General features: G+C 59.6%; 1 protein-coding gene across 1 annotated transcript; it reads right to left on the bottom strand.

The window, feature by feature from the left end:
• Positions 1 to 3,888: 3,888 nt before the first annotated feature.
• COL9A2 (collagen type IX alpha 2 chain) lies at positions 3,889 to 17,335 on the bottom strand. The gene is made up of 32 exons (XM_051638217.1): positions 17,249 to 17,335; positions 15,431 to 15,505; positions 14,609 to 14,644; positions 14,454 to 14,516; positions 13,781 to 13,834; positions 13,488 to 13,523; positions 13,261 to 13,284; positions 13,058 to 13,111; positions 12,682 to 12,735; positions 12,443 to 12,490; positions 12,127 to 12,183; positions 11,611 to 11,664; positions 11,275 to 11,328; positions 10,532 to 10,585; positions 10,255 to 10,308; positions 10,122 to 10,175; positions 9,889 to 9,942; positions 9,601 to 9,654; positions 9,340 to 9,393; positions 9,138 to 9,182; positions 8,932 to 8,985; positions 8,529 to 8,582; positions 8,396 to 8,449; positions 7,714 to 7,785; positions 7,584 to 7,619; positions 7,336 to 7,380; positions 7,115 to 7,147; positions 6,678 to 6,824; positions 5,660 to 5,714; positions 5,391 to 5,579; positions 5,176 to 5,253; positions 3,889 to 4,651 (listed from the first exon to the last, which is right to left on the bottom strand). Exons 1-32 carry the CDS (start codon positions 17,318 to 17,320, stop codon positions 4,446 to 4,448), a joined length of 2,073 nt encoding a protein of 690 aa, XP_051494177.1. The 5' UTR covers positions 17,321 to 17,335; the 3' UTR covers positions 3,889 to 4,445.
• Between the last annotated feature and the right edge of the window lie 786 nt (positions 17,336 to 18,121).

Raw genomic sequence — 18,121 nt, 5'->3', positions numbered from 1 at the left:
AGCATCCCTCTAACCCCAAACCCATCCTTCCCTCCCATGCAAGGTGTTTGCCTTCTGCCTGGGTACAACCTCGTGCCCGTGGCATGTTTTTTCTCCTAGAAGCTCCTGTCTCACATTCAGGCCCACTCCCACAGGCACTCACCCACAAAACTTTAATTTGGTCTCTAAACAGGATTTCCCAGCCTCATTATGCCAGCCAGGCTCACAATTTACATTTGAATGAATGGGCTATTAACCAAGTTAATTCCCTGGGACACCATCTTGCCATGTCCCTGGTCTGTAAGAGACTTGCCACTTTTTTTTGGGGGGTAGAGCCAGTTTCCAAATTTGACCTTTTCCTTGGAGGAGCAGGATCAGCTCCTCCAGCTGCCCATGTGCCCCTGGGACGCCCTGTTGGGGCACCCAGCACCCTTCTCGGCAGCAGAAGGGACATTCATTCCCCTCTGCATCCCTGCTGGATCTCGGCATTCCCTCCCCGGGGTGTCCCGGCTGCTGTGGCTCCGTCCAGCACTCCTGGCCACGAGCTGCAGAACGAGCCATTTCCAAAGTAGCTCCCTCTCTTTTAAGAGACAAAAACATTAAACAATAATCCAAGAATAGAAATAAGCAGTTTTATGGCTCCTCCAATAATTAACTTAGTTCTCAGCTGTTAATTTACGTACCCAAAGTCCTCTGTTTAATATTCTAATTTGTGGTTAATCATCTATCAAGAGAACAAACGGTGATTAGCTCAATTTTACCTCCTCGAGGGTGAGGGAGGCAATTTGGTCTAATCAATGCATCAGCTTGCTGAAGGAAACTTTTATCTCCTTCCTGAATTATTCATGCGGCAGCGCTGCCCCCTCCCCAGGGCACTTGCGGTGGCCCCTGTGCCACCGAAATGTCACCCGGGATGGGACCTCAGGATGACGTGACCCAGGATAACCAAGCAGGAGACAACGACTCCTCTTGGCGGTGCTCCAGGGATGCTCCTTCGTGTCCCGGGGTGGTCCATGAGATGGTGGATCCCACCCTCCGTGCTGGGTGTCCTGGCCGCTGCCCCGAGCTGTGCGGGTGGGTTTCCCTCCCCCCCCAGTGGGAAGAGTCTCTGCCAGGCAGGTGTCCCCTGGGATGGAAGGGAGGGGTCCGGCCGGGGCGGTGCTGGGCACTGACGGCACGTTCAGCTGCGACCATGACCCCGGTGGGACAAGTGGTGCTTGTCGCAGCGCACAGGGCAGCCAGCAGCGCCGGCAGCACCAGCCTGGAGCGGCAGCAATCAGAGCCCCCTCCTCGCTGCAGGCTGCAGAAACCGGACCCCCACCGTTTTTTCCATCCCTCCCCCCGCCCTCGGCTTTCAGAGAGGGGAAGAGAAGGAAAGCTGGGACTCCTGCGGCTCCCGGTGGGACTCCGAAGGGATCTGCCTTGATTGCCTTTCATGCTTCCCTTCTGTCCTTCACACCGTGTGAAAGCCGCATGATGATGGTTGGCTCCACACCTTCGTGTTCCTGGAGCCTTCATAGCTTGGAGGCAGGTTCTGAAACCCCTGAGAGTAATTTTAAAAGATTCCACACATTTGATGCTTTGAAAATCAGTTATGACTGACCCTGGCCCAGCCCCTGATGGTTGAGTAACGGGACAGGGAATAGGTTGGGCTGCTCTCGGCTGCTGTGGACCATGAGAGCTGCTTAGCCCCAAAGCCCCAAGGTTTGTGGTAGGTGGGACAGGTGAGGTGACAAGTCTGTCACCTCCCCGTGGCCTCATTCCCAGGAGAATCCATTATGTCAACTCAGGCACAAGCAAGTGGGGGAGAAAAGAGCAAGAGCTCCAGCCAGCTGCTGCCTTGGCACTTTAATTAAAATCTGATCTTCTTAATCTTCCCAGACACTGGCCTTGCCAGGCTCTGGCTTGGGAGGCTGCACAGAAGGGGCTGGAGCTGATCCTGCCCTGCAGCACCTCCTGGGAGGTGGCAGGGGACCACGGCTGCCTGCTGAAGGTCAAAGCTGCCTCTTGCTCAGGGAGAGCTTCCAACCCAAACCATTCTGTGATTCTTGGAAAGGACCCTGCATCCTCCCAGGCAGCCCAGGACCTTCTGCAGGTTCAGTGGATGCTTTCCTGTCTCTGACAGCCCTTTATCCTTCTTGGAAGTGGCCTCTCCCTGCTCCAGGACCACAGCCTTCCTCTGGCCCCTCTGGACCTCCTTGAACCAATGTCCTGCAGCAAATCTACAGCTCCCCATCCCCTTCTCCCAGTGTGTTCCACCTCTGCTGCCATCATTCCAGAGGTGGGAAGGGGCCGAGCAAGGGGAGAGGATTCCCCCTTTCTCCCCTCAGAGTCAAGGGGGCAGCGCAGCCCTGGCGAGGCTCAGCCCTGGGCTGGGGGTTCCTTCAACGAGCTCCTGCTGGGGCTTAAAAAACTGGGGTTTGGTGGCAATGAGCCCAGGTTGGGCTTCCAGGGAAGAGCGGGATTCAGCGGGCAGCCAGCTCCCTCTCGTGGGCAGAAAAAAACACCTAAAAAAGGGATTATTTGGGCTGTGCAGCCAGGATGCAGCCCCAGATGTGCTGCCCAGCTGGAGCCCGGGGCAAGCCCGACTTGGGCTGTCCCTGAAGGGGCCGGAGAACCTGAAATTCCGCCGGAAAAGAATGAGGATAAATCTCCTCGTTTGTCCAGAAATGGAGGCAAGTGCTGGACAAGCCCGTTTCTTCACCTCTCCTAATAATGATTTGTTATTTTATGGGGGGCAGGGTTTGGATGCTTTCCAGCTGCTTCATTTCCACAGACCCTTGGTTTTCAATCTCTTGGCTCTGGAACGGCGTCCAAGCTGCTGTTCAGAGGGGGGGTATTTATGAGGGCTCTGACGAAGAGGCAGATTTGGAGCACAGCTCATTGGAAGCGACCAGAGTCTGGCTCACAATTAGTATGAAGCCGTATTAATGCCTTGATTAAATTCCACCTTGCAAATAAACCAATTGCGATTCACTTCCAAATTTTGATTTTTTTTTTTTTTTAAGATGAAGTGTGGTCCCCTTCCAGTTAGCTGTTTGCAGGTGAAGTGACAAGGCAGTGGTTTGCAAGGGATTTGAAGTGGATGCTGAGTGCAGGACACTGCTGAGGAGGCTGGGGAGTGATGAGGGTCCCTGTGGGATAATGCAGGGGGGTGTGAGGAGGGAGGAGCCCGCGGTGCTGGCTCTGCCTGGGCTGGGACACTCTCCTTGCCAGAGTTAGCCCCTTCCAGGTGACTTGTCCTTTGTCCCAGCCCCATTTTGGTTGCAGTTTGCAGGTGACAGCCACGCTGGGTGCCACAGGAGGGACCCAGCCAGCCCTTCCTGCCACCGCTCCCCGGGATTTGTTACCCTGCCAAGCCAAACATGCTTTGCTAATAAACAAACATTGATTTTTATTTATCTTACAAAGCAGAGCCCGGTCGCTCCCGCCGCGCGGCTCGGATCCTTGCTGCTGTCGATGGCAATAATGAGACAGATGCTTGTGGGTCTGGTTAGAGCCACAAGCCTCCTTTTTAGCTATTAAGAGATCAATAACCTTTGCTAATAGTTTCCTGGCCCGCTTGATTGTGGGTGGACTTGGGCGAACGCGGCCTTATTTTAAGGTGTCTGATGCATTTCTGGCATTTCTTTGGTCTCCAACAGGGGAGGCTCGGGGGTGGCAAATGTCTCTGTCTGTTTGTAGTGGTGCAAGGGGGGGTGGGAAATGAGCTTTCGATTAGGAAACCTATTGAGAGGCTGAAATTATCCCCAAGGATGGGAACGAGCAATTGAGATGGCCAATAAGGTGTTTCAAACAACAAGAAAACTAACTTCAGCCCTCAAATAATAACACACACCCCCCCCCCCCCCCAGTATAGTCTTGGTTTGATTCAAAGAAATCAACACTTCATTAACAATCCAACTCATTTTTATTGTCCATTTTCTGTTTAAAAGTTTGTGGTTTTTCCATTCATAGTTATAAAATAATCCTATTTTACAAAGATTTACAGTTCTGTGAGTGCCCAGCAGTGGGGGGAAAAAAAAAAAAAGGCTGGAACTGGCAAGTCTCTTAAATAATCAAACCACAATTTTTGGTTTTTATTTAAAAAAAAAAAAAAAAGGACAAAAAAGAAATGGACCATAAAATGATCCAGCACCAAGCAGGACATACCAGAGTAAGAGAGTTTGTATAAAAGTCAATTTATTTCTTTGGGAAGGGGCACAAGGAGGGGAGGACGGGCAGAAGGAGCAGGTAACGAGCCCCGCTAACGAGGACAGGCCTTGGGGTGACCTCTCTTTACCCTCCACCACCCCCCGGGGCTGTGGGAAGGAGGGTGATGCCTGCACCAAACGTCAGCTCCCGAGGCTGTTCCCCCACCGGCGTCTCCCCGATCCCAGCGGCCGGGTTGGGCAGAGGTCGCTCCCGTCCGGATTTGCAGTTTTCTGGTCTCTTTGGTGGGTTTGCTGGCTGGGGCCGGGGCCCCCTCAGTAGACGGGTCCCTTGACGGCCCCCGGCTCCGCCAGGCGCGCGGCCGCGTAGGCAGAGGCGGCCAGGCAGGCAGCGGGGTCGCAGAAACCCGGCAGCCCCACGGGTCCGGGCAGGCCCGGCCGACCCGCCTGTCCCGGGGAGCCCGGCAGACCCCGCTCCCCAGCTTTGCCATCGAGTGCCTGGCCGGGAATGCCGGGGAGACCTGGAAGGAAGGGGGGTGCGGCCATCAGCAGGTGGCTGGGGGCTGTGTTTGTGGGTCCGGAGCAGAGAGGGGCTGGGGGTGAGCTGGGTGGGCAGGGGGGGGTCCTGGGAGACTGGGAAAGTGGTTCTAGAGCCCCAGGCGGTGAGGAGGAGGCAAAGGGTGCAACAAGTTGGCAGTTCATAGAATCATGGGATGGTTTGGGTTGGAAGGGACCTTAAGATCATCCAGTCCCAACCCCCTGCATGGGCAGGGACACCTCCCAGCAGCCCAGGCTGCTCCAAGCCCCATCCAACCTGCCCTTCAACACTGCCAGGGATGGGGCAGCCACAGCTTCCCTGGGCAACCTGGGCCAGGGTCTCCCCACCCTCAGAGTGAATAATTTCTTCCCAATGTCTAATTCACAGGATGAACCTGTGCAGGTTTGCAGGGATGGGCCGGAAGGTTCCAAGCTCATCGTCGCACTGGCAAGGGGTAAGGAGCTGTGGGGGGACCTGTCCTGCCTGTGCTGGGGGAGAGGGGCTTACCTGGGATGCCTGGGGGTCCCGGCATGCCTGGGTGGCCACGGCCAGCTTCTCCCCGCTCACCCTTCTCGCCTCGCTTTCCTGCAGGGAGAGAAATGGAGAGGAAACAAATTCCCACAGCAAGGAACACGGACTCTGCAAGGGAGGGGAGGGGGCTGGGACAGCTCCAAGGATGATTTTTGCCCAGCATGGTGTGGGTATGACCACCCACCACCTACCTTTAGGTCCTATGTTGCCAATCTGCCCAGCAGCACCCAGGATGCCGGGGACGCCTCGAGGTCCCATAGGTCCATGTGGGCCCTGCTCACCGGGTGGCCCTGGGGGACCAGGGGGTCCAGGGGGTCCCATGGCACCAACTCCACCCAGGGCCGCTCTCTTGGCACTGACTGCCACCTCTGCCAGCTGCTCTGTAGGGCAGAGAGGGGCCGGTGTGGGATGGGACATGGTGGCAGCCACCCAGTTGGCAGTGCCCTGCTTGTCCCCTCACCTTGCAGCATCTTCATGACCACATCAATGATGTGCTGGTCCCCAGCATCCCGGCCCTGCCAGGGGTGAGAAGAGGGACACACCATCAAGGGAGAGAGCTGCTTCTGTTCCCATCCGCACCCAGAGCACTGTCCCATCCCCACCCCGGGTCCAGAGCACCTCCCTGTATCTGATGCCACCTTCCCAACCCTGCTTTGTTTTCTGTTCATTCAGGTACAAGCGTTCCAGCCTCAGCTCAGGCCATGCCCAGCCACGCTGCAGCCTCCTCATGGTGTTAACTTTCTGCAGCCACATTTTGTAAGTATAAAATGAGGCATAGATAGAAAAATTCTGTCCCCCAGGCAGCCTAATAAGGCACGTGTTGGTGCCAAACCTGCTGCTGGTCTATGTGTGGTGAGAAATAAAGAATTCCTTTTTTAGGAAGGTGGGATCCCAGCTCAGCCATCTTGGAGAGCTTCTGGGGGAGCATGGGCAGCTCCTGAGCCAAATGGGAACCATTTCTCCGAGGAATTGGTTGGTAAGAAAAAGTCAGAGGCAGTTAACAAGGCTGGTGAAAGGAATAGAGGGAAAGTTTTATAGAGATAGGCTGAGGGAGCTGGGGTTGTTTAGCCTGGAGAAGAGGAGACTCAGGGGGGACCTTCTCACTACCTGCAGGGAGGTTGTAGTCAGGTGGGGCTGGGCTCTTTTTCTGGGCAACTAGTAACAAGACAAGAGGGCCTGGCCTGAAGGCTGGATATTAGGAAGCACTTCCTCTTGGAAAGGGTGATCAGACATTGGGATGGACTGCCCAGGGAAGTGGTGGAGGCACCATCCCTGGAGGTGTTCAGGGAAAGGCTGGAGGTGGCACTTGGTGCCCTGGTCTGGAGGTGTGGGGGTGTTGGTCATGGGCTGGACTTGATGGTCTGAAAGGTCTTTTCCAGCCTTGGTGATTCTGTAATCAGTGGAGCTGAAGAAGTGGAGAGGGGGCAGCCCCCGGGCCCCCACTGCCAGGAGGAGGGGGTGTGGGTGCTGGGACTCACCGCCACGCCGCGCTGGCCGGGCAGCCCCGGCACGCCCCGCTCCCCGACCAGTCCTCGTGGGCCAGGGGGGCCCGGGTATCCTCGGACTCCGGGTGCTCCTGCATCCCCTGAGGGGCCGGGGAAGCCGAGCTCACCCTGGATGCCTTGCTGCCGTGGGGATGGAGAGCAGAGTCAGGGGCAGGGAGCTCGGCAGCCCCGAGACCACAAGGACTTCCCGTACCAACCGCTGCAGCCAGAGTTTAAACCCCAAACAGAGTCTGGACCTGAACCCAGGGCTGAACGTGCTCACTGAAGCCCATCGCCAGCAAAGATGCTTTCTGAGGACACTGGTGTGCAGCAAACACCAGCTCCACGGATCCCCTCTGGCTGAGGGTCCCGCAGAGCCACCCCGTGTGAAGGTATGGGGAGCCCTTGCTCCCAAGCTCTCGGTCACTCACCTGTCCCTTTGGCCCCGGCTCACCCGATTCCCCCTGGGGACAAAGGACACAAGGAATGCAATGGGGAGACAGCACGGATTTAGAGATGCAGTTGAGGGGAGGGCACACAGACCCCCCACCAGAGTGCACCACAGGAGACCCCAGCATGGCCACAGTGTGTGGGCAGGGACCTATGTCCAGCCCCTGTCCCCCCAGCCCAGGAACCATCTGTGGGGACCCACCTTCAATCCCTTCAGCCCTGCAAGGCCATGAACACCCGGGTCTCCCTAGAGGAAAGGCAATGAGAAATGTGAAGCTTCAGGGCCAGCACCCACCTCCTCTGCAGCCACCTTGACCCCCTTTCACCCGCTGGGCTTGACCAGGATGCCCAGGGGTGTTGACAGAGTGGTGCCAGTGGGTACCAGCCCCCCTGAGGTGTCAGCATTTCTCCACCAATCCCCCAGCCCAGGCAGAAGGGTGATGTACTCACAATACCACCTTTGGGGCCAGTTTTCCCTGGGGAGCCCTAGAGAAAGGAGAGGGAAGGTCAGCCCAGCTCAGGGCAGCTTCCCTGAGCAGGTCCCCAGAGCAGCCCGTCCCCTGCAGCCAGGAGCAGTCACCTTGTCTCCTTTGACTCCTGGCAAACCTTGGGGTCCTGGGATCCCTGGTGGACCCTGCTCGCCCTTGGGCCCCTGGGGATCAAAGTAACAGGGGAAAGAGAGAAAAATGTGTGAGAAGAGGCTGTGGGAAAACTCTTCTCTCCCATCAGAGCATCTTTCCAAGGCAACAAAATGGACAGCCAGCCCAGGCTGCTTCCCAGCATCCCAGCCTGCCCTGGGATACAGGGCAGAAAACGATGGAGGACCCTCCCCTCCAGCTGCACAGAGAGGGCTCTGCCAGAGATGGGGCCACAGCTCCCAGGAAGCCAGAGTGGAAAAGGTAATTTTTTTTGGCCACTTTTCCACCCTGGGAAAGCCTCCAAGAGGGGCTGGGCAGCCTCCTCGTTCTTGCTGGGCTGGGAGGAAATTCCTCTCCCGGCTGGGGCTGGAAACCCAGCGTGGCCCCAGGACCACTAATCCCAGTGCTATTTGCACCCTCAGCTAATCCCTCACCCTGGCAGGCTGGCACAGTGGGATGGGGCACGGGATGGACCCCAGCAGGGATCCAAGGCAGTGGTGTTGCTGGAAGTGCCAGCTGTGCCCTGCTGCCCCTGTCCCTGTGCCCAAAAGCCCCAGGATGAGCAGCCCTGAGCTCTGCCAAAGCAAAAATCCATTTCCCAGCCTGGCTGGGGGTGCAACTCACCACTCTCCCCTGCTCACCAGGGGGGCCCACGAGGCCACGCTCACCCCGGTCACCCTGTGGAGACCAGGGAAGAGAACAGAGTCAGGGGCAGCTCCTGGGATCACCCCGAGCCCCCGCAGTGCCCAGCACCCACCTTCATCCCGGGGACACCCTGTGGGCCCTGCTCACCCCGAGGTCCTGGTTCACCCTAAAAAGGGGGGGAAAAAAACCCAGACAGACCGACTGCCTCTCACATTGACATGCCACCACCTGCCCTTCACCATTCCCTGAGGGACATGTGGCCCTGTCCTTGTCCTCTGCAGCCAGGTGAAGGGCTGCCACAGCCCTGGGTGGCCAAGGAGGTGCTGGACACAGGGCTGGAGAAGCAGCCTCAGGGGCTTCTCTGTGGGAAAACTGCTGCAGGGGCAGATGGGGGAGGAGGGTTGGGAGGTGAAGTGCCCAGCTCTGCTTTGTTTGACAGCAAATAGGGCAAAAAGAGGGAGACAGCAACGCTCAGGCTGAGCCCAGGAGGAACACGGTGACATCTCAGTACTTACAAGTTGCCCCGGGCTACCTGTGACCCCAGGCTGGCCCCGAGCACCTGCTTCACCCTGGGAACAGAGATGGAGACAGTTCAGAGACAGCAAGGACAGAGGAGGGGACAGGATGGGGACAAAGCTACAGGCTCCGAGGCTGGAGTGTGGCAGCTGCTGATGGGGTGAGCAGGGCCATAGTGACCCTGTCCCGGCTGCCCCAGACCCACCTTATCTCCTGGGCCACCTTTGCTTCCTGGCTGGCCTGGCAAGCCCTGCAGAAACAAGGCTGGCATCAACCCCCATGGAATAATCCTGCTGAGTGCCTGAAGGCAACCTCTGTGCTGGGCACCCAGCACCCTGGCATGACCCCAGGACAGGGATCCCATCCTGTAGGTAATGGGGTACCCCCTCCCATGCTCCTGAACTCACAGCTTGTCCCCGGTGCCCTGGTGGCCCTGGGTGGCCAGCCTGCCCCACACTGCCCTGCAAGGGAGAGAGGGGATGTCACCATGTGATGGAGAAAGTTGTGGAAATTGGGTGTCCACGAGTGGGACAAGGGATTCCTGGCCAAAGGTGGACACTGCCCTTGACCTCATGGGTTCAGCCACACTCCTTGAGTCAGGAGATGCCACATCAAGGGCCAGGAGCTTTTGCCACTTGCCATCTCTGTTGTTTCCAGCAGCAGCTCACCTTCAGGCCTGGGATCCCTGGGGTGCCATCCTTGCCATCGATGCCCGGGAGACCCTGCAGAAGGGGGAAGGGTCTCTCGGTCTGACATCTCCAAGAGGGACTAAAAGGTTTGTGATGGGGGCGGGGAAACGCAGGGAAGGGAAAGGAAAGCTCTAACCCTGTGCTCAGCCAGAGTGCAAGGACACAGGATGTCCCTCAACAGGACAGAGTGGGACAGAGAGGTCTTTTCCTTGCAAGGGATTCAGCTCAGCCCAAGGTGTGGGCACAGGTGCCACTGGCTGTACTTACATTCTCCCCCTTGGGGCCAATGTCTCCTTGGGGGCCCCTGATGCCCTGGCCACCCTAGAGCAGAAGAGAGATCAGATGTTAGCTCTTGGTGCAGAGAGGAGGGAGGAGATACCCATCAACAGCACCCTGGGCAGAGCCCCTTTCTGTGCTGGGAACTGGGGCCAAGCTGGGGAAAAGGGGGCAGTGGCCTTGCACGGGGCATGGTGCTGCCCTCTGACACCTGGGTTACCTACCAGATCTCCCTTCTCACCAGGGTCCCCAGGTGGTCCTTTGGGTCCTTCTCTGCCCTGGAGGGGAGAAAGACACGGGCTGAGTAGCAAAGAGTGGGGTCCCCTGCAGCCCCTGGGGATGGGGGAGGGCACTCACCGGCCGCCCAGCTGCTCCGATGGTCCCAACCATCCCTTTGTAACCAGCAGGACCCTGCAAGGAGAGCACAGGTTGGAGTCAATTCCTCCCATTCCAGCTTCAGCCCCCAGCCAGGTCTGATCCAACCAACAAGAGGCAGCACCCAGCTCCCTGAGATGCCCAAACAGCCACGTTAGAGATGCTCCTGGGAAGAAGCCTCCAGCCTGGGAAGCACCACCACAGGTCCCCCTGGCCCCAGAGCCAGGCACAGCCACCCCTACATCCCACCAGCACTTACTGTCTCACCCTTGGGTCCCATCATCCCAGGATAACCCCTCAGGCCCTGGGGTCCCTGCAGGGAAGGAAACAACAGCCAGCTTAGCTGGAAACAGCCCCAGGAGCAGCTCAGGGGGAGGCCACAACTAAAGCAAAAGCTGGAACTGGGAATCAGCAGGTTTTTCCAGACATGAGGTATTTCAGTCCCCTCCCTGGCTCCTAATTCCCCAGCCCCTCACCAGGAGCCTTTCCAGCTGTCGGTTCAATAACAGCAAAGGGCCCAAACAGGGGCTGTTTCTCCCACCAAAGCTCTTGGCTTCAAAGCAGTTTTGCCCTTTCCTGCACGGAAGGGCTCAGCCCATTAATTGCTTTTCATCTTCAAAGTGCTCAGCGAGCTCAAGCAGCTTTAATCCCTGCATCCCCACAGTGAGCTGGGCACTGGAGCCCCGAGCAGGTGAGGGGGGCTCAGGGTACTGGGGGGATTTGTCCCCGTGGTGAGTTACCCACATTAACGTGCACTAACGACCCAGGTGCCTGGGCCAGTGCTGACCAACCAGGTCTCCATCAGGATGGTGGTGGTGTCTCCACAGCTGGGAGAAGGGAGATGGATGGGACCAAAGCTTTGCTCTGGTTCCAGTGTGGGTGCCGGGGAGCAGGGACACACTGATGTCACGTCCCTGGTGTCACATCCCAAGCACAAGCCAGACACCCCCAGCCCTTGGGGCACCCCAGGGGCAGAGCAGCAGAGAAAGAGGAACACGTTACCGGAGGGCCTGGGACACCTTGTTCTCCAGAGACTCCAACGTCACCCTTGGAGCCCTGGAGAGAGATGGAGAGGAGTGAGGTGAGTGATGTGGTGGAGTAAGGATACAAACCACCCTGGGGACCTGAGACCCCCTCATCTGGGACCCAGAAGGGGATGGGGACAGGTCTCCCCCCAGGGAGCCACCATGGGAAAAGCACCCTATCCACCCTCTGCCTCCCAGCCCTGGATCTCACTCCTCCCTTTCCCACCTCTTTCTTTCCTCCCTTCTCTGCCCCAGGTCCAGCCCCAGATGCAGGCACACCTGGCTCCTGCTGACAAGCTGGCAGAACACTCACCTGCCTGCCCTGCCTGCCAGGCTCCCCCAGGGCACCAGGGCGGCCTCTGTGTCCCTACAGAGGAGGAGAAAGATCGTGAGCATTCCTGGGAGAAGCAGCAGGGTTGAGGCAGCATCCTGATAGCCACAATACCCAGAGGCTCCATGCCTGCAGCTTTCTACCCTGAGGTACCCACTGGTGCCATGGTGGGGCTCAGCACCCCTCAGCCATGGGGAGTCCCCACTGGGTTTAATCCTCTGGGCTTTGCAGTGGGTGAGCTGGGCAGTGGCAGGGCTGGGGCTTTGGTGCAGGGTCTCACCTCTCAGGAAGGGGCTGGCTGGGGAGCCAGTTGGGACCCCTCCCACAACGCCTTTGCCCCAAGGGCTCTCTGAGTGTGCATGTCCCTGTGCTCCCAGGGGAGCAGGGCAACTCCTGAGTTCCCCATGATCTCCAGACCAGGGAAGGCTCCTCCGTTCCAGCACAGCACTGGGGGTGACAGTCCCTGTTTGCTCCCTGGCAGCTCCAGGGCTCCCTTACCTTCAGCCCCTGCAGTCCCTGGGGGCCCTTGGGACCTGGTGGGCAGCTGGTGGGACACTGGTGGGGAAGAAGAAATGCAGGTTGAGTTAAGAAAGGACCCAGAGAAGCTGTGCACGGAAGGACAGGGTCCCATGGTGCAGGGTGACACAGAACCTGGCGCTGACAGCATCGTTTGGGCTGGGGACTCTGCTCCTCCCCACTCCCTCAGCCCCCAGTTACCAAATGGCACTGGGGGCTGCATTTTGGGCCAGGGCTCCCCCAGCAGCTGTTACCCTGCCCAGGCCTGCTGGAGGGACAAGGAAACAGCAGCTCTCACCAAGAAATCAGCGCTGCCTTCCAGTCCTTGGATGTGTCCAGGGGGGCCCTGGAGAGAAGGAGAGCATCAGCATCTCTGGTTTCATATCACCACTATTTTACAGGAGGGGTGAGTGAATGTTACACCTTGGAGGGAGGGGGTCAAGGCACAGGGCAGGAGAACAAGTCCCAGCCCCAAACCCCCAGGCTGAAGGATTTTTCCCTCCTGCATAAAACACTGACAGCTGGGGAGATACTCACAGGTTTCCCTGGAGGGCCAGGGGGACCCCGTGGGCCATCAGGTCCAGGGTCACCCTAGGAAAGAACAATCCCAGAAGAGGAGATTTAGGTGTGGGGAGGTGGCAGGTACTGCTGGAGCTGGGGTGGAAGGGTGATGAAGCACCAGAGAGCCAGGATCCACAGTGAGAACTTGGGCATCCCCAGCCATGATCTGGGATGGATGGTGCTGGGGGACCTGGCTGCAGGCACAGTCTGTCACCCCTCTGTCCCTGCCACAGGACTCTGCTCACCCATGTTACAGGGTCATCCCTGTTCACCCCAGGAGCTCCAAAGTGCAGAGAAGAGGATAATGAGGTAAGGAGGGGAGGTTTTCCTGCACTCCCTCCTGCCCCCTCACCTTGGGTCCCAGCGCTCCGATCTCTCCAGGAAGCCCAACCTGACCTGGAAGCCCCTTAAGGAGAGGAGAGATGTTCACTGAATGAGAGAGGTCGAGGCCTGAGACCCCCCACACACTTTGGAGTGGGCTAAGATTTGAGCTCTTCCAATGCAACCCCAAGTGGGGTCCCTGACCACCCACAGCCCCACGAGCCCAGCACTTACAGGTGGTCCTGGCAGCGAAGGGCCCTGCAACAAGAAAGACACAGTTGGTCCAAGTTCTCCAACCCCCCTTCCCTCCCCCAGACTATTAGCATTCCTGCCCCAAGCAGGGCAGTGCCCATGCTACCACCAAGGATGTGGATGTGGGGGCTGAGGGTGGATCCCTGCTTAGGGAGCAGGTTCTGGAGCCACGTGCATCACCAGCACCCATGGGAGATGCAGATACTCACGGGCAGCCCTGGTGGCCCTGGGAGTCCAGGCTGGCCCTGCCAGGACAGAGGGGGAGAATCAGGAGTCAAAACAGAAGGGTCTGGCCCTGCCAAGCCCTGCTGTGTGAACTGCTAAAATTCACACAACCCCTCCCCTGGACCCAGCCTCAGTGCCCCCTCACTGCCAAATACTCGGTCACTCAATTCCTGCTTTGGTGCCTCCCTTCCAAGGCAACAGGGCTGGTCCCAGCCTGGCTGGGCCCTGCTGGCTGCAAGAGGGGAAGGTGGGAGCCTGGAGCAGCCCCCTCACTCACTTTAGGTCCTGGCCCACCCGTGGGCCCTGGCTCCCCTCTCGCTCCCGTCAGGCCCTGCAAGAGGAGAGAGGGCAGGAGTCACGGGCAGCCCCTCTGCTCACCTTTTGCTGGGGCTCCTTCCATCACGAGGGGACAAGGGTTATCAGTGGGGACACTGTGCTTGTCCCTGCTGTGCACATCAGGCAGCAAACCTGGAGATGCAGCTGGTGAGCTTCACCCATGGGCTAAGTCCTGCCCGCTGCTGGGCGTGGGGTGGGGGGGGAACAGTGTGGGGGGAAAGCCACCCATGGACACAGGTGGGTGGCTCTGCAGGGGCCAGGGGGTGGCTCCAGATTTACTTTGGAGGAAACAAGAGCTGAGCCAGGGCTCAGGACAGCAGCAAAGGACAAGGAAAAGCTTTTCCATGTTCAGGGGTGTCGGGGCTGTGCCCGGGCTCTCCTGGCACAGCTCCCGCTCTGTGTAGAGCAGGGATGCTCTTTTGGAGCCTGGGCAGTGGGAGGGGGCGCCAAGCAGCCCTGCCCACCCTCTGCCTGCCTTTCCTGCTGTGATTCAAAGGTGCCTTTGGCTCCCACACTCAAGGGTTTGGGTACTTTCTTATGTGTGACAGAAACAGATCCCTGAGCTGGAGTTTGCTGAGACCCTGCTGTGACCCGGGCAGGGGGCTGGTACTCACATCGATGCCTGGCTTCCCTGGGAGCCCGTCTGGACCAGGGATTCCGGGCTCCCCCTTGACACCCTTTAAAAGAGAAGTGAGGGGAGCAGATTGGAAGCAGCTCTTCCAGGAGGGATGAGACTGTCCACGTGCTGGGGTGAGGCTTGAGTACTCACCGGTGACCCAGGGACTCCAGCAGAGCCTTTGTCACCCTGGGGAAAGGGAAGAAAGCTATAAAAAGGGATCTGTCACCCCATGGAGCCTGGCCTGGCAGCATGGGGGGCTCAGGGCCCGTCTCCCAAATGCCTCCTCAAGCTGGAGCAAGATGCTGGATCCCCCAGCACAGCAGCAAGGTCAGGATGGGGCTGGCATTGGGACCTGAGGGCTGTGCTGGGGTTTGGGGAGGCTGTGGCTGCTCTGGCTGTAAATAACACCCTGGAACAGGGGGAGTGGGGACAAGGGTGGGAGAAAGGGTTCTTTCTGCTGGCTCACAGATCTACCCCCTGTTCAGGGAGCCACAGCCCTTGGCCACTTCACAGCTCTGTGGGAAACCAAACTGGGTGTTCTGCTCCCCTCCCTGCACCCAACCTGGGTGTCCTGCTTCCTGATGGCCCCCCTGGTTCCCTCCCTGCACTCAACCCCTCCGAGCATCCTCTGCTGCCAGGACAGGGTTGCCCCAAGCACCCAAACCTCCCTGTTGCTGTGCTCCCCAAAAAACATTTCAGGCTTCACACAAGGTGGTCAGGAGACCATTGCTGTCCTGGGGGTGGATGGAGCTGGGGTGCAGGACCTGTGCTCCCCCAGGGCCACCAGCAAAGCCAGGGATGCTCTGCAGGGACCTCTCCCAAAAGCTTGGGAGCTGAGCAGTGCAGGAACTACACGGCATCGCCACCCCCTGCTCTCCACCGAGCTCCTGCCTGCACACAATGTCCCTCTTTGTGCTGCAGGTCCCCTCCCTCCCTCCAGCCCGCACCGCTTCCCGGCGCTGCCGCACTCACATCGATGCCATCCGCTCCCGGCACTCCTGGGGGACCGGGGGGGCCCCGTGGGCCGGGCTCTCCTGGTGGCCCTCGCTAAGGGGAAAAAGGGATGGAACCCAGGTCAGGAAGGAGCATCCAAACCCCGGGAGATGCTGGAGTCAGAAGGAGCCCACGGTTCAGCCCTCTCCTCCAGCATGTGCTGGGGACTCGGCTAGAGAGCTGGGATGGAGCGAGCACCCCAAGTCATCAGAGCTCTGCCCCTCCCGTGGGCTCTCCACTGCCTGGCCTGTGCCCCCTGGCAAGGGCACAGATGGAGAAATCCAGGTCACCTCCCCATCCCCTGCCCCATTTCTGACCCATTGCTGCCCTCCTGCCCTGGGGCCCACGGGGCTCCTGCCCCACTGGAGGGGTGTCTCGGTGGGGTGATGCACTTGAGAAAGGCCCTTCTCTGCAAGTCCAGCGGGATCTCTAAGCGCACGGGCAGGATTTATGTTCCTGAAGCCCCTCACCAGGAGCACCTGGACCCGCAGCCCCTCGGTGGGAGCACCGAGACCCTCAGCCCCTCCCCTTGCCGGGCTGGCTCGCTGCCCTGCTCCACAGATCTCACAAAAGCCCCATTCAGCCGGGCTGGACTCCCTGAGCAGCTCCCAGGTTCGCACAGGTTTGCAAAGAAACCTCTGTTACCCTGCCGGGGGGGTTGGAGGGAAAGAGGCTCCAGACCCAGAGACCACAGCCCCGGTGTTCCTGGAAACGCAAACCAGGCGGGCGGGGGTTGCCTGCAGCTGCCCCGGCCTTCCAGGCTGATTTATTTTAAAGAGCAGTGTTGAAGGATGAGAGGTTTGCCGAGCCCCGGCTTCTCCTTGGAAGCAAATCCCGCGGTCAGGGTGGGAAGGAGCCCCCGGCCCGGGGAGCACGGTGAATGGCACCTCTGTCCTGCCCGCCAGATTTCCAAACGGATCGTTGTTCCAAGAGCTCTCACGTCCCCCCTGCTCCAGCCGGAGCCCGCTCCCCTGGCCAGACCCTGGCACCACAAGCCCGTGGGCATCCTGGGGGGTGTTCGGGGAAGGCAGCGGGGCTGGCTGTGCCCGCAGGCAGCTCAGGAGCCACAGGGGAAGATTCTTCCCAAAACCTTTTCTAAACGTCTTGATTTTTGCAGCTGTAAGGCAGTGAGCTTTCCTCTTTTTTCGGACACCTTCACTTCTGTCCGGTGCATTTTCTCCTGCCCCTGGGGTGATCCCGGAGAGCTGCCTGGGACCCGCAGCCCCTCCACCTCTGGTGTCCCTCCCCGCTGCCCCCCGGCAAGTCCCTGCAGAGCCCCAGGACAGCCCTGGGCGGGTCAGAGCCCCCCTCAGCTCCCCTCAGCCTTGCTCCCCAGTGCACCCCAGCAAAACAGAAGCAAATAAGCCTTTTCCCAGGTGACAGGAGGTGGAAAATCCGGCGGCTGCCGGGGAGGGAAACGGCAGAGTCTCCCATTGCTGCCCCCAAGGGAAAATACACTCGTTCAGCTAACAAGTCCCCAACTCCGAGCCATGCAGCCCATCCCTGTCTCCGTCTCAAGGGGCCAGGGGCAGCTTTCGGCACGGAGAGGTCCCAGGTGGGTCGGGGCAGTGGGTCCCAGCTCGGAGTTGCTCCCATTTCCCCCAGCGTGGGATATTGCTGGGAAAAGCCAGTGAAAGGTACTGGGAAAAAAACCAAGCAGAAAGTCCCAGCGCTCAGCACTGCGAGGGAGCGTCTGCGCCGGGGCAGCTGGGGGTTGTCCTCGTTCTGTCCTTTCCCTCTCCCCTCTCCATCCCCTTCTCTCTCTGTCCCCCATCCCAGCCCGGGGCAGAGACTCACGATCTGGGCCAGGCAGAGGCAGGCGGCTTGGAGCAGGAGCCCGAGCTGGAGGACGGGGGAGCAGGCGGACATGGCGGGGGCGGCGGGGGCCTCGGCTGCTCTGCGCGCAGGTACCGCGACCGCCCCGACTGCACCGCGGGACCCCGGGGACGAGGAGGAGGAGGAGGGAGGAGGAGGCTCATTAATATGGAGCGTATGGGCAGGCGGGCAGCGCCGACCCCCCGCCCAGGTGAGCCCCTGGCTGTTTTGGGCTGGAGGGTTGGACGGTGCCGGGAGGATTTGGCACCACGGGGACGGGGGGGTTTGGCACGAGTGGCACAAAGTGGGGTTTGATGTAAGAGAAAGGGCTGGGAGAAGAGGGGGACGAGCTGGGGGGGGGGGGGGGCTGCTGCCCGAGCTGCATGCTAAGACCCCAGCCCAGGTGTCTGCGTGGGCTCCCCCAGGGGTGTCGGGGTGTCCCCTGTGATGTCCCCACCGCCCATGCCAGTGGCCAGGGTTGGGGTTGCCCCCACATCAGGAGCCGGTTCCTGGCACCCTGGGGAGGGTCCTGGGGGATTTCTGATGCGTCTGACCCTCCTTCTGCCCTGTGAGTCCCCGTGCAGCCCCCAGCAGGGCAGACCCCCCGAAATGCCGCCACGACCCCACGGTGGCACCGGCAGGGGAAGGGGGGACATGTGGGGGGGTCACCCCACTGTTCCCCACCGCCATGGCAGGGCACAAGCCCCGTGTCTGTGGCGGGGACAGGTGCCCCACTCCTCACCCCCCCTCCCCAGCTCCCCCCAGCCGCTCCTGCCTTCTCTGGCCGCCGCCCCCCCAAACTCGCCTCCTCACCCCCCCAGCTCCCAGGGAACGCAGAGATGATTCATCTTGGCC

Source organism: Apus apus, chromosome 21 (assembly GCF_020740795.1).
Source record: "Apus apus isolate bApuApu2 chromosome 21, bApuApu2.pri.cur, whole genome shotgun sequence".
NCBI lineage: Eukaryota > Metazoa > Chordata > Aves > Apodiformes > Apodidae > Apus > Apus apus.
This window is presented reverse-complemented; position numbering and strand designations above follow the sequence as displayed.

What these genes read in the sequence shown, in the direction of transcription:
- COL9A2 (XM_051638217.1), bottom strand. Translation starts at nt 17,320, where the DNA reads ATGTCCGCCTGCTCCCCCGTCCTCCAGCTCGGGCTCCTGCTCCAAGCC. An exon ending in CAGGGCCACCAGGGCTGCCC is followed by an intron (nt 13,285 to 13,487) that starts GTGAGTATCTGC and finishes TTCTTGTTGCAG; the next exon opens with GGCCCTTCGCTGCCAGGACC. An exon ending in CAGGGCTGAAGGGATTGAAG is followed by an intron (nt 7,148 to 7,335) that starts GTGGGTCCCCAC and finishes CTTTGTCCCCAG; the next exon opens with GGGGAATCGGGTGAGCCGGG.